This window comes from Camellia sinensis, chromosome 10 (assembly GCF_055761805.1).
Source record: "Camellia sinensis isolate YWXY chromosome 10, ASM5576180v1, whole genome shotgun sequence".
In the NCBI taxonomy this organism is placed as follows: Eukaryota; Viridiplantae; Streptophyta; class Magnoliopsida; order Ericales; family Theaceae; genus Camellia; species Camellia sinensis.
This window is the reverse complement of record NC_138970.1, coordinates 130,540,113-130,552,522: the sequence shown is the minus strand read 5'-3', so window position 1 is coordinate 130,552,522 and position 12,410 is coordinate 130,540,113. Positions and strand designations below refer to the sequence as shown.

Below are 12,410 nucleotides of genomic sequence, written 5' to 3'. Positions count from 1 at the left end.
GGCTTTGGCGAGGTCTAGACAGAAGTCTCCAAAATCTCTCTCTCTCCACGTCGATGCCTTCATACCTGAAGGATGCCACAAGTTCCTCGTTGTCATGCTTACTTCTGCTGTCGTTGCCAAGACTGTTGGAATCCGGCGGTTTGGCCCTTATGAGGCCTTGCCTACTGTGGCTTCTGCTGCTGCCGCCGACTCCAATCACCTCCAGATGGATCTCTCTCCTTTTTTTCTGTCTCTCATCGAAGTGTGCTTGCTGCCGAGACCGACCTCTCGGACAAATGTGCAACGCACTGTAAAGTAGACACAATAATAATGAGCTAAGCCGTTTCTTTCCACCACCCACCTTTCTTTTTATTATTTTATTTCATCTTTCCATTCACACGGTTTCACCCCATGTGCCCCATGTGCACCATTCACAGCCCCATGTGCACCATTCATCTTCTTTATTTATTTTCTTTATTTATTTTTTTTTTTTTTGAATGAAAAAAATAAATAAATAAAATAAATCACACACCTTTGCAGGTTTTCAAAACCGTGGGCCCAACGCTCCACTTTCTTTCTTTTCTTTTATTTTCTTTATTTATTTATTTATTTTATTATAAAAAAAAAAAAAAAAAAACAAACAAACAAACAAACAAACACGGAGGAAGAAGACGAACTGCAAACTCATTTTATTCATATCGGGCCTCACCCCGATCACCATTTTCCACCAAAAAAAAAAAAAAAAATACAAACAAAACAACCACACCCACAGTGGGATTTTTCTTTTCCCTTCTCTATTCTACTGCAGGTCTCTTCTTCTTACTTTTATCTTGGGTGTCCCGTGCCAGTCCGGTCTCCGTGTTTCCTTGTCCACCGAGCACGTTCACTCCCCCAAACTCCTCCACTGCAGCATATGGAGGACCTCCAAATCGGAACATCACGGTGGCCTTCCGCTTCAGCTCCTTATTTTCCGCCTTCAGCACACTTATCTCTGCTCGCGCATCCTTATACATGCGTTGGAGCAGAGCCAGTTGGGAGTTTAAATGCTGCACCTCATTTGTCCTACTCTGCAGCCGGTTCGACAGGTTTGTGACCGCCGTCATGCTTTCCACACATGCCTTCAAAGTATACTGATTGGCCTCCAAATCCGACTGCACTGCCATTCTTTGCTCCACCGACCGCATCGGAAAGTTCAACGGAGCAAACTCCGGGGCGCTTGGTTGAAGTTCCAGTGCCACCGCACCAGTTCTCTCTCTCGTTGACTCGTTGAGGTCGGGAAAGAGGGTGAGCAGCCCGCGGGAAGACGATGAAGCCATTTTCTAGGCAACAGAGTGTTATACAGAATCTCTCTCAGAAATCTCTCTCAGAATATCTCTCACAGGTGTTTTTGCCTCAGCCTCAGCCTCTGTCTTATAGCCGAGGCAGCCACGCGCATCGCGCGCCTCTTGACGCCCGACAAACTGGCACGCCTTTTCATGGCACATCTTTTGATAAAGTGGGCACGCCTTTTGATGGCACGCCTTTTGACAAAATTGGGCACACCTTTTGAGGGTGCGACTTTTACAAGGGTCCGACAAGACTCAGTAAACTGTCCCGACATTGATTCCGGTTAACTCCTTTATGGGTCCGACAAGACTCTATAAACTGTCCCGACATTTGATACCGGTTAGCTTTTTCATGGGTCCGACAAGACTCTGTAAACTGTCCCGACATAGATTCCGGTTAGTTTCTACAAGGGTCCGACAAGACTCTGTAAACTGTCCCGACATAAATTCCGGTTAGTTTCTACAAGGGTCCGACAAGACTCTGTAAACTGTCCCGACATTGATTCCGGTTAGTTTCTATAAGGGTCCAGCAAGACTCCGTAAACTGTCACAACAACTGTCACAACATTGTCTTCTACAACGGTCCGACATGACCCCATAAACTGTCTTCTACAACGGTCCGACATGACCCCATAAACTGTCTTCTACATCGGTCTGACACCACCATACAGTGTCATCTACAACGTTATGACACCCCCATACAGTGTCCTCTACAACGTTACGACACCACCATCCAGTGTCTTCACCAATGGTCTGACACGACCATACAGTGTCTCCTATCCTTTTTTTTTATGTATTTTCTTGTTTTGTTCCTCTCTTCAAACTCAAGTTGGTTAGTTTCTATCCTCCTTGAGTTTGCGGGGGGCTGTTAGAATTTACCATCACCTACCACCACTACCACCTCACCTACTCCACTAAACCTAACCCACTACACCACTATCACCATCCACTACACACCATCCACTACACCTACATCTATATAAGGAACCATTTGTAATAGACAGAAAAGTAATCAATTCATCAAAATATCAATCAATAATACATATATTTTTAACAAGTTTGAAACGCATATGTATGGCCAACGTAATTTTAAGCTAGATATCTAGTTTAGTCACTACTTTCATAACCTTGACCACATTAAAGTCTGAAACCGTAATGTCATCCAGTGTTTTTAAAGGCTCAAGGCGCACTAAGGCGCCGATGGTCTCTTGGAGCCTAGGCGCAAGGCGCAAGGCGAGGCGCGGGCTTTATTGAAGTAAGGCGCACAGTATTCGTAAAAAATAGAAAAATTAATATAGACTAATCATTCATAGTACTATTACAATTTTTTAAAAAATAAAAAGTAATCAAGATGCAAGACAAAATATAGAATAATTCTCAAAGCCATGAAAGTGCATATTACATAACATTTCAATTTTCAAAGATCAAATAATCCACATTCAATAAAATAAAAACATAAACACTAGACATCTAAAACATAAATATCCAACAAATACTAATATATGTCTTAACACTTAAAAACATCAATATCAAAAGAAAGGATAGGTTAGGTCGGTGTCAGTCAATCATCATCCTCAACATCAATGGCAAGCAAACTATCATCTTCTTCTCCATCAGTTGATTTGTATCCCTCAACATCTTCCTCCTCTGTGTCATCTGAGCCCGCTTCCTCTTCATCTATTAATTGAAGTGGAGTCAATGTTGATGATTTAGATATCCTCGGTTGTGCCTTTGAGCGTGAACTTGTTGCTCTACTTGCATGGCTACTTTCTTCTACTCCAGAAGCTCTAGCAACAGTGGCCCATGTCAAGCCATCATCATCATCAAACACAGGCTCATTATCTTCATCTGATTCTCCATCCATCCTCCCAAGCAACCACTCATTGCTTTCATCAATATTTTTCAAAGATATGGGATCAAGAGTGTTGCGCATGTCATACCTAAATCTCAATGTTCTATTGTATTTGACATACACTAAATCATTGAGACGTTGTTGTTCCAATCTATTTCTTTTCTTGCTATGAAGCTGCAATTATTAAAAAGATATTAAATTCTATATAATGAGAATAAAAAATATTTGAATTGAACAAAAAATTAGTTAGAATGTTAAATACTCACATGTTCGAATACACTCCAATTTCGTTCACAACCCGATGAACTACATGTTAGGCTAAGGACTTTTATGGCAAAAGTTTGCAAGTTTGGAGTATAAGAACCACATGATGCCCACCAATCAGCTGCGATAATACACTAGTTAGAAATAATTGTTACCAAGTATTGAGTTTTACTAAAAGTATTACTAAAAATAACTCTATGAGTCTATAATATATTACCTGGTGCTCTTGTATTTCTTTGCCTAATCGCAACAGACTTGCCAAAAAGACTCTCAGCCTTCATATAAATACTCATCTCATTAGTGATCAAATCTTGAATAGTGACATCCGGGACCAACCTTTGCATGCATTCATAAAACCCATTCATCACTTCATGATCTCTTTGCACCTCTAACGCTTTTGGGTAAAAGAATTCTGGGTTAAGAAAATGTGCAGCTGCATGTAAAGGTCGATGCAATTGAACATCCCATCTTTTGTCAATGATTTCGAAAATTTCATTATACTTCTTTTCTTTATGATCAAATGAACTTGCAATGCATTCTTTTGCCCTATCCATTGCCTCATAAATGTATCCCATGGGAGGTTTCTTCTCGGTATCAACCAATCTAAGCACTTTGACAAGAGGACCCGAGACCTTAAGGGCAAACACAACAGTATTCCAAAATGAAGGCATCAACAAAGTTTGTGCCATTCTTTTACCTTGTGGCTCCTTTGCCCATTTGCTTGAGGTCCAATCTTCGGAGGTGACCATCTTTCTCAAATTGTTTTTTTGTTGATGCATCCTAGACAAAGTCAAAAAGGCGGTTGCAAATCTAGTTTTTGCAGGCCTGATCAAATTCTTCAAATTTGTAAAGCGCCTCATCATGTTTAGCAACGTAGGCCGATTGTAAATGTAGCCATGTACTGCAATACCCCTTTCAAATGTCTTTTTCAGTCTAGGTATCTTGAAAATGTCTTCTAACATCAAGTCCAAACAATGAGCAGCACATGGTGTCCAATACAAGTGTTCATACTTAGCTTCCAAAAACCTCCCTATAATGTAACAATAATGAAGAATTATTATTTTCAAGTTTTTAAATTTTAAATACAAAACAAACTATGAGTAAACAATTTTGATGTAAGAAATGAGAAAATATTCTTACCCGCCAACACATTAGCTGCAGCACTATCAGTGATAACTTGCACCACATTCTCTTTTCCAACTTTCTCCACAAACTTGTCTAGTAATTCAAATAGCTTTTGCCCATCCTTTGAATAGCTAGAAGCATCAACCGACTCAACAAACATGGTTCCTCTTGGACAATTAACTAAAAAGTTAATCAATGTCCTTCCTCTCTTATCAGTCCAACCATCTGCCATTATGGAACACCCGTATTTTGCACAATCCTCTTTATGATACTTCATCAAATCTTCAGTATGTTTCACTTCTTTTTTGAGTTGGGTAACCCGCACTTCATGGTATGTCGGTGGCTTCATACCAGGACCATATTGGCCAATGGCTTCAATCATTGGTCCAAAACTCTCATAATTTACTGCATTAAAAGGGATGCCAGCATCATACATCCACCTTGCAAATCTTTGTAGTGCCCGAGCTCTCATTTCTTTTTTATAAGGGTCATTTGCATCAATTTTGGTTTGTTTCCCTTTTGCTTGGTCTTTTCGATTTTTCACCACTGATTCAGGATTGGGTGTGAAGTAAACATCCATAGGCCCTTTTCTCTTTGGCGTTTTTGATTTGGATTTAGATTTGGATGAACCTTGGCTACTACTTGTCAACTTGCGGTGTTGATTGACATTGATCTCAACGACATCATCATCTTCATCTTCATCTTCCATGTCCATGTCATCGAAATCAGGCAACATGTTCATTTCTTCTTTTTGTGTCTTTTTTTTGGACATGAACTCTCTAATCTCTTCTCTTACATGAGAAGGACACTTCGGGCAAACAGTGACATTCCTATAACCTCCCGCAAGGTGTTGTTTCACCCGATAAACACCTCCATTTGATACTTTACCACAAAAATTACACTCAAACTTGTTTAAATTATTCTCCTCCACCAAATGGGCATATTGCCACGCCGGATCTTTTCTATTACTTTCCGATGTCATTTTTTACTTAGTACTTGCTACACAACACAAAAAATAAATAATAAAAAAATAATTTCAGTATAATGAATGTAATGCATGTTATGTGATGAATTAATTAATGTATGTAATGTATGAATCAATTTTCTATTTTTTTAATTAATGATGAATTAATTAATTAATGCACATTACATTCCATTACATTCATTCTTATGTTACATTTAATTTTCTTGTAATGTATGTAATGTATGAATTAATTAATGTTATGAATCAATTTTCTATTTTTTTAATTAAAGGTGAATTAATTAATTTCAGTATAATGATGAATCAATTTCAGTATAATCATAATGAATGTAATATATCTATTTTTTTATTTATGTATTTATGTATGAATTAATTTATTTATTTATTTGTTTATGTAATAATCAGGGTTATGAAAGTCAAATAATTGAAAAAAAAATTATTTATTTATTTATCATAATCAATTAATTAATTTATTTATTTATGAATTAATTAATTTATCATAATCAATTAATTTATTTATTTATTTATGAATTAATTTATTTATTTATTTGTTTATGTAATAATCAGGGTTATAAAGTCAAATAATTGAAAAAAAAATTATTTATTTATTTATCATAATCAATTAATTTATTTATTTATCATAATCAATTTTAGGCTTCCTATTTTTTTTCACACTCAACTCAAAAATTGAAAAAAAAAATAAAAAAATAAAAAAATAAAAAATTAAAGCAAAACAGTTGAAAAAAAAATAAAAGAAAAAAAATAAATAAATAAAAGCAAAACAGTTGAAAAAAAAAATAAAAGAAAAAAAAATAATAAATAAAAGCAAAACAGTTAAAAAAAAATAAAAGAAAAAAAAAATTAAACCTGCGATCGAAGAACCTGCGATCGAAGACGAAGAAGAAGGGGAAGGGGAGAACCTGCGATCGAAGACGAATCACAGAGCCGAAGTCGATCGAAGTTGAAACATGCGAAGTTGATCGAAGTAGAACATGCGAATCGAACCTGCGAACCCTAATCGAACCTGCGAAGTTGATCGAACTTGATCGTAGTCGCAGAGGAAGAGGAAGACAGGAAGAGGCGACTTCGATTAGGGTTATCTGAGCCCTATTTGGCTCATATGGTCCATGAGTCGTAATCCTCTATGATTACGAGGCCTTTGATTAGATCGATTAGGTTGATCTGAGTCGTTAGATGGAATCTACCACTTGAACACTCAGTCGCACATAGGCAATCGCCTTGCGCCTCTCGCGCCTTGATCCAGTCGCGTCTAAGGCGCTCGCCTGGATGAAGTCGCCTCGCCTGGTCCCTCGACAGGCGCAGATGGTGCGCCTTGCCTCGCCCTGCGCCTAGGCGCGCCTTTGACAACACTGATGTCATCTATTCCATTGTATCGTTCATCAAAATTTCATTTGATCCTTGTGTTAATTGATACTATTGCTATAGCCACTTTGTATTCTTTCATCTCTACTGCATGTATGTCAACCTTGAGCATAGAGTTAGCAATTAGAACTCTTTTGGGGTGACTCTTTTGTAATCCGAACCTAGATGGTGTAAATTTCTTTCTCTTAATCCAGTCTTAAAACTCTTGGATACACATTTTGTTCATCGCATTCCTTCATATCTGTAGTATGTGTTAGATCATTAGAACTTGTATGCGAACCCTTAGGAATTGTTTGCGCGCTTGATTCTTGAACCCTGAGGCATGAAGATGTCTGACTCTAACATCATCTTGGACACAGATTGATCGTCCATACACCAAGCTGTGATCGGTAGCCACTAGAAGAAGGAAATGACTCATGCATTCGATGGGACGTCACAAAGGATACATAGATTAAGCCAAAAATTAGACATCAGTACGCAGATATGTCATCTAATTTAAAAAGCTACTCTATATATGTGAAAAATATAAATAAATTTCTCATAGTTTTTTGGATAAAATTAATTATTTATTTATTATAACTATTTTTTTTTTTTTTGGGGGGGGGGGGGGGGAAGAGAAGCGGGGTATGATCACGAGTCTCAAAGTTGGCCAAATAATAATTTTTATATAACACTATTTTGGCCCAAAGACGTAAATAAAGTTCAGCATGTAATTTGCTACCCAAATACAATAACCCTTCAAGCCCATTGATCATAGATATCTCAAGACAAAAAAATAAAAAAAATAAAATAATAAAATAATAATAATAATAATAACAATAACGGATAAATGCTAGGGGGATAGCTGTACATCCATCTCTCTGCAAAATTGCGATGACTGTTGTTCAAAAAAATGGAAATTACTACTTTATCTTCCTCAATTTGGCATTAAACCTCCATCATTGAACTTGCTTTGTCTTCCCCGTGAACCTTTCCTAGATATCATTCCCTTTGTTGCTCTTGAGAAATGTATTTTTTTTCTTCATCTTATGCAACAAAAAAAACCTGGAGTGGTGACAATTTCTTGTGTTCGGTTTATTTGTTTGGATTTACATTTTCCGATCAAGAAAGAAAAAGTTTGTCACAAATTAACACACCCATATCTATGTGAAAAGAGGTGTCAACATGGGTACTTGCTCTAAAATGGCGAGTCCATGTAACACAGTTGTTCAACACCCTCTCATCCCAAATTTTCCATAATCCCACCAGACAATCCAATGTGGGGAGAAAACACCATTCCTCAAAATAATTTTAGCAATTGCCCCCAATAATTTTCACAAACCCTCCAACAAACCTTCTTATCAACAAACTCCAATTTAGTTTCCCGGACCATGGCAACACTGGATTCAGGTGCATGATAAAGTTCTTAAACCACACATCTCTTCATATGACTACATAACACAGAACTAGCACCCACCTCACTAGTTTCCCATAACTCAATTTTTTCATTAATAGTATAGTATCACATTATCCTGACTAATAACAACCACAACTAAGAGTCACACATTATTTTACAAGAGAAGAGACACAAAAGTGAAGTTGACCTAAGGTCCCAGCTAAGAAGAATCAGGATGATTGGAATGAGTGAAGCCGATAAAGGAATAAAAACATAAAGAAATTTTCTCATACAAACCCACCTCACCCAAAAACACACACACACATACATGCCACCACGGAAAAAATTCCCCAGGTTATGAAAACACGTCTGCAATGTAAAAAACAAAAAAAAGTTGGAAGAACTATGAAAGTTAAAAAATAAAAATAAAAACAATATCTTGTGCCTTACCTTTCCCAACTCCTTGAAGAGCACTTATGGGTTGCCAAAGAGCTGAAAATGTAATACCAATGCTGAACAAATGCACTGTATTTCCAGCCATCCACATCATGAAACCCATCATAAGCAAATTCTTGAAAGGGGACTGCGCCACTTCCCATGCTTTCTGCTCAAATAGAAATCAGTATTGAGTTAATATTACGAATACACAGCTGTCAGTAGCAAATTAGCAATTATGGTACCAAACAAATGATAATTATAATTTCAAAGAAAAATATTTCATATAGAAGTAGGTTAGAGAACCTAACAAAACGACAGAGTGCAATCAGACAAAACATGTTATCTGTTAATCAGCTACTTCCTCCGTCCCAATTTATTTGTCCATTTTGGGAAATCCAACTTATTAAGGAGACAAGAAATCATTACATATCAATTCAAAATTTAAAATAATTTTACCAAAATACCCTTTAATTTTGAATTTTAAAATGTGTTTGTACTTGTGTATAATAGGTAATTTTGGAAACCTAAAAAATTTCAATACCCAAAATAGAAAGTGGACAAAAAAAATGGTACGAAGGGAGTATATTAGTGCAGCTTCAATCTTACTTGCTCTCTATCACAGACACCTCTCCAGAGGTCACGTGCGAGTGTTCGACACGAACATGTGTCGAACAAGCTGGGACCTATGGGACAAGTGGGGGATACGTTAAAGACCATTTTTTTTTAATTTAATTTATTTATTTTTAATTTAAAATTTTTTTTTTAAACAAAAATAGCATATCTAAGGCCATCTCCAACGGATCACCAGAATCATCACCAAATTTGAATTTGGTGAAAAATGACACCTTTTGTCTCCAACGGTTTTATCAAAACGATATCAAATTGAGAACGGCACAAAATTTTCACCAAACTGAGGAGCTGGGGCAAATTTCACCAGTTTACTATGCGGGTATGTTGGGAATGGGGCCCACCGGACGACCGGCCGGTTGTCCCCCCGGTCATCCGGATTACAGAGAAAATGAAGAGCAGCAGCCATGGTTTGGATTGCAAACTGGCTTGCAAAGTCGGTTGCTTTTTGTGGCACCAAGACCAAATTCCCTACCAACGTTGATCCATGGATAGTAGAGGCAAATGCATTGCATGTAGATTTAAATTTGTATTTAGCCATTAATTTAGCAGGTGCAACTCCAATAATGTTACTGTTGGTTTTGCAGAGGATTTAACAAATGGCCTTTTGGTGTTTTTTGTATCAAACCTGAACAACATACATTGTGACATAAGGATTACGCCCATATGACAAAAAAAAATGAACAACACATATGAAAACAAGCAACCCACTAACTCCAAATCAACTTCATCAAGCATGCACCACGAAAGAAAATAGTCCAATATAAACATACAAAGTACTACTACATTCATAAAGAAAAATAATTAACAAAATTTAAAAGTAGTACAACAAACAGAAAACTGAAAAAAAAGAATGTAGTAGTACATCGTCAAAACAAACAAAAACCACATAAATTTGTGATACATCCAATCTCTCATCCAAACACATCAAAGATCATTGTCAGGTGGTGGTGAAGGGAAGTAGTGATGTTAGATCTCACTGATGCTATGCTCAATTTGATCCATGCGATTGCTTGCTACTTCATGATGTATCCACACGAAACTCATCAAATTGTTGAATTAATGAGTTCTAAGTGGTGGCAAATGCATCGAACTGATTACCCAATACATTGAACTGATTAGCCATTTGTTGTTCCCATTGAACGCACTGATTGTGTTGTTCTTGTTCCATAGCAAAAAAATAAGTCCAGTACTGAGGTTGTTCAGTTGCTGGCATGGCATTGTCATAGAAGTCTTCGGGAGCATCATCTGTTGGTGCATTTGCATTCAGATTTTGCAACAAATTTTCAGCGCCACCAGCTCGAGTCAGTGTGTACTCCAAAATCGCCGAAGAGATTTTAATCTCTGCTTCACCTACAAGTCGAATCTTAAAAGCTTTGAAAATTTTAGTCAGCAGAGCTCCAAAAACTAGTGACCGGCCAATGATACGACCAAGATTTGTAACCACCATTTCTTTCATTAGCATATAGCATAAATCCAATTTTTGGCCAACTCCAAAACAATATAGCAAATAAGCATTAAAATTTGGAACAGTATCAAAATGTCCCCTTTTAGGAGTGACATTTTCTACTATAAATCAATGGAGAATACGAAGGTGGGGTTTCAAATGTTTTGCTTGTAAATTATTGCCGGTAAATCTCCTCTCACAAATAGTAGTATATACTTCACTTATGTTGCCGACAATATCAAGTAGGTCAGACTCACTGTGAAAATAGATATGCATATCCCCTTGCTCAACTCCAACAATTTGTGCCAAAGTGGGAATATCAAATTCAATAACCTTACTTTTCACATAAGATACAATACTAAAGTCTCTATCTTCTTCATCAGTAGTTTTCAAGTGAACATAAAATAAAGACACAAGACGAGGATACACCTTTTGTGATAAATTAATTAGGCACCCCATAGCCTCGACTTTGCTAACCAACGGATGATCATATTATGCAAGAAGATTTACCCTTCTCCCGGTGACAATAGGTCGGCTGCAGAAAATTTGAAAGGCTTGTTCATGATTGTAAGTGAGAAAATCAGTAATAGGATAAGCTGAACTTTGAGGCTATTGTTGCTCTTGTTGGCATTGTGGAAGGTTGGAGGTTTCACCATTTTTTGGTCTTACTTTTTTGGTTCTAGGCATGAAATCAATATATGTTGAATTTGATTGGAAAAGTGTTAAAATATGAATGGTGAATTTTAGAGGTGCTGAAATTGAATGTAAGGTGACCAAATGGTGTGAAAAGATAGTGCAACACAAAACAGGAAGTGCAACAGAAAAGGAAGTGCACAGAAAAATGAAGTTCACAAAATAGGGCCGGTCGACCCACATGTTGACCCCTCGATTGACCGGCTTTGGTGCAGAATTTGCTTTCAGTTTCTGCTGCTTCGATACACACATCCTTCAATAAAAAATGACATACATTTATGCAAGGCATTGTGTCTAATATAGAGTGCATTGTCAATAGCTTTAAACAGGGTAGGTGGTGGAGGGAAGTAATGAGGTGGGCTAATTTCTTAAATGATGTAGTTGGATGGTTGTGTGTGTTTCATGAGGTGTAAATAAAGTTTAAGAGCAACAGCAAACACTGACAACCTTCCTTGCGTAATCACCTCCCAATCGAAAAAGCCATCCAAAAGTTCATGTTCTCGTCCACATGGTGAAGTTAGTTTTCACCATGAAGATGCCACATATGTTCTATTAAATCATTGTGAAAGGCATGATATGCATTCTTATCTCTAATACCTAAATGACGGGACATAAATAATTGGAAGTCATTGTTACTGCTACACGAAATCAAGATGCTCATCCCTCTCATCTTCAATAATCATATTGTGCAATATAACGCAACTCTTCATTATGTTACCAAGTATTTTGGGATCCCAAAAACGTACGGCACCACCTACAATTGCAAATCGGGATTGGAACAATCCGAATGCCCGCTCTACGTCCTTCCTTGCTGACTCTTGCATCATTGCAAAATGTTGCTTCTTTGCTCCTTGGGGAGAAGAGATTGTCTGAACCAGTGTTGCCCATTGAGTGTATATACCATGAGGAAGGTAATAACC

At 37.2% G+C, this 12,410-nt stretch overlaps 2 protein-coding genes across 7 annotated transcripts in view; both read right to left on the bottom strand.

The window, feature by feature from the left end:
* The window catches only part of LOC114273107 (uncharacterized), a 46,275-nt gene that overhangs the window by 25,578 nt on the left and 8,287 nt on the right, over positions 1 to 12,410 (bottom strand). For all 4 annotated transcript variants that reach the window (XR_014342610.1, XM_082892347.1, XM_082892345.1 and 1 more), the window contains exon 3: positions 8,736 to 8,889. Coding sequence is in view for 3 of the 4 variants with exons in the window: in XM_082892347.1 (XP_082748473.1) it covers positions 8,736 to 8,889 (154 nt within the window). In the remaining variant the exon portion in view is untranslated. The remainder of the gene's footprint in view (positions 1 to 8,735; positions 8,890 to 12,410) is intronic.
* LOC114268242 (uncharacterized) lies at positions 2,676 to 6,920 on the bottom strand. 3 transcript variants are annotated; one of them, XM_082892342.1, is made up of 5 exons: positions 6,448 to 6,920; positions 4,561 to 5,544; positions 3,638 to 4,450; positions 3,423 to 3,541; positions 2,676 to 3,330 (listed from the first exon to the last, which is right to left on the bottom strand). In XM_082892342.1, the coding sequence occupies exons 2-5, from the start codon at positions 5,525 to 5,527 to the stop codon at positions 2,866 to 2,868; spliced, it is 2,364 nt and encodes a 787-aa protein (XP_082748468.1). In that variant the 5' UTR covers positions 5,528 to 5,544; positions 6,448 to 6,920; the 3' UTR covers positions 2,676 to 2,865. The 3 variants fall into 3 exon arrangements, with proteins under 3 accessions (XP_082748468.1, XP_082748469.1, XP_082748467.1); XM_082892343.1 differs by having other exon boundaries at positions 6,395 to 6,529; XM_082892341.1 differs by having other exon boundaries at positions 4,561 to 6,894.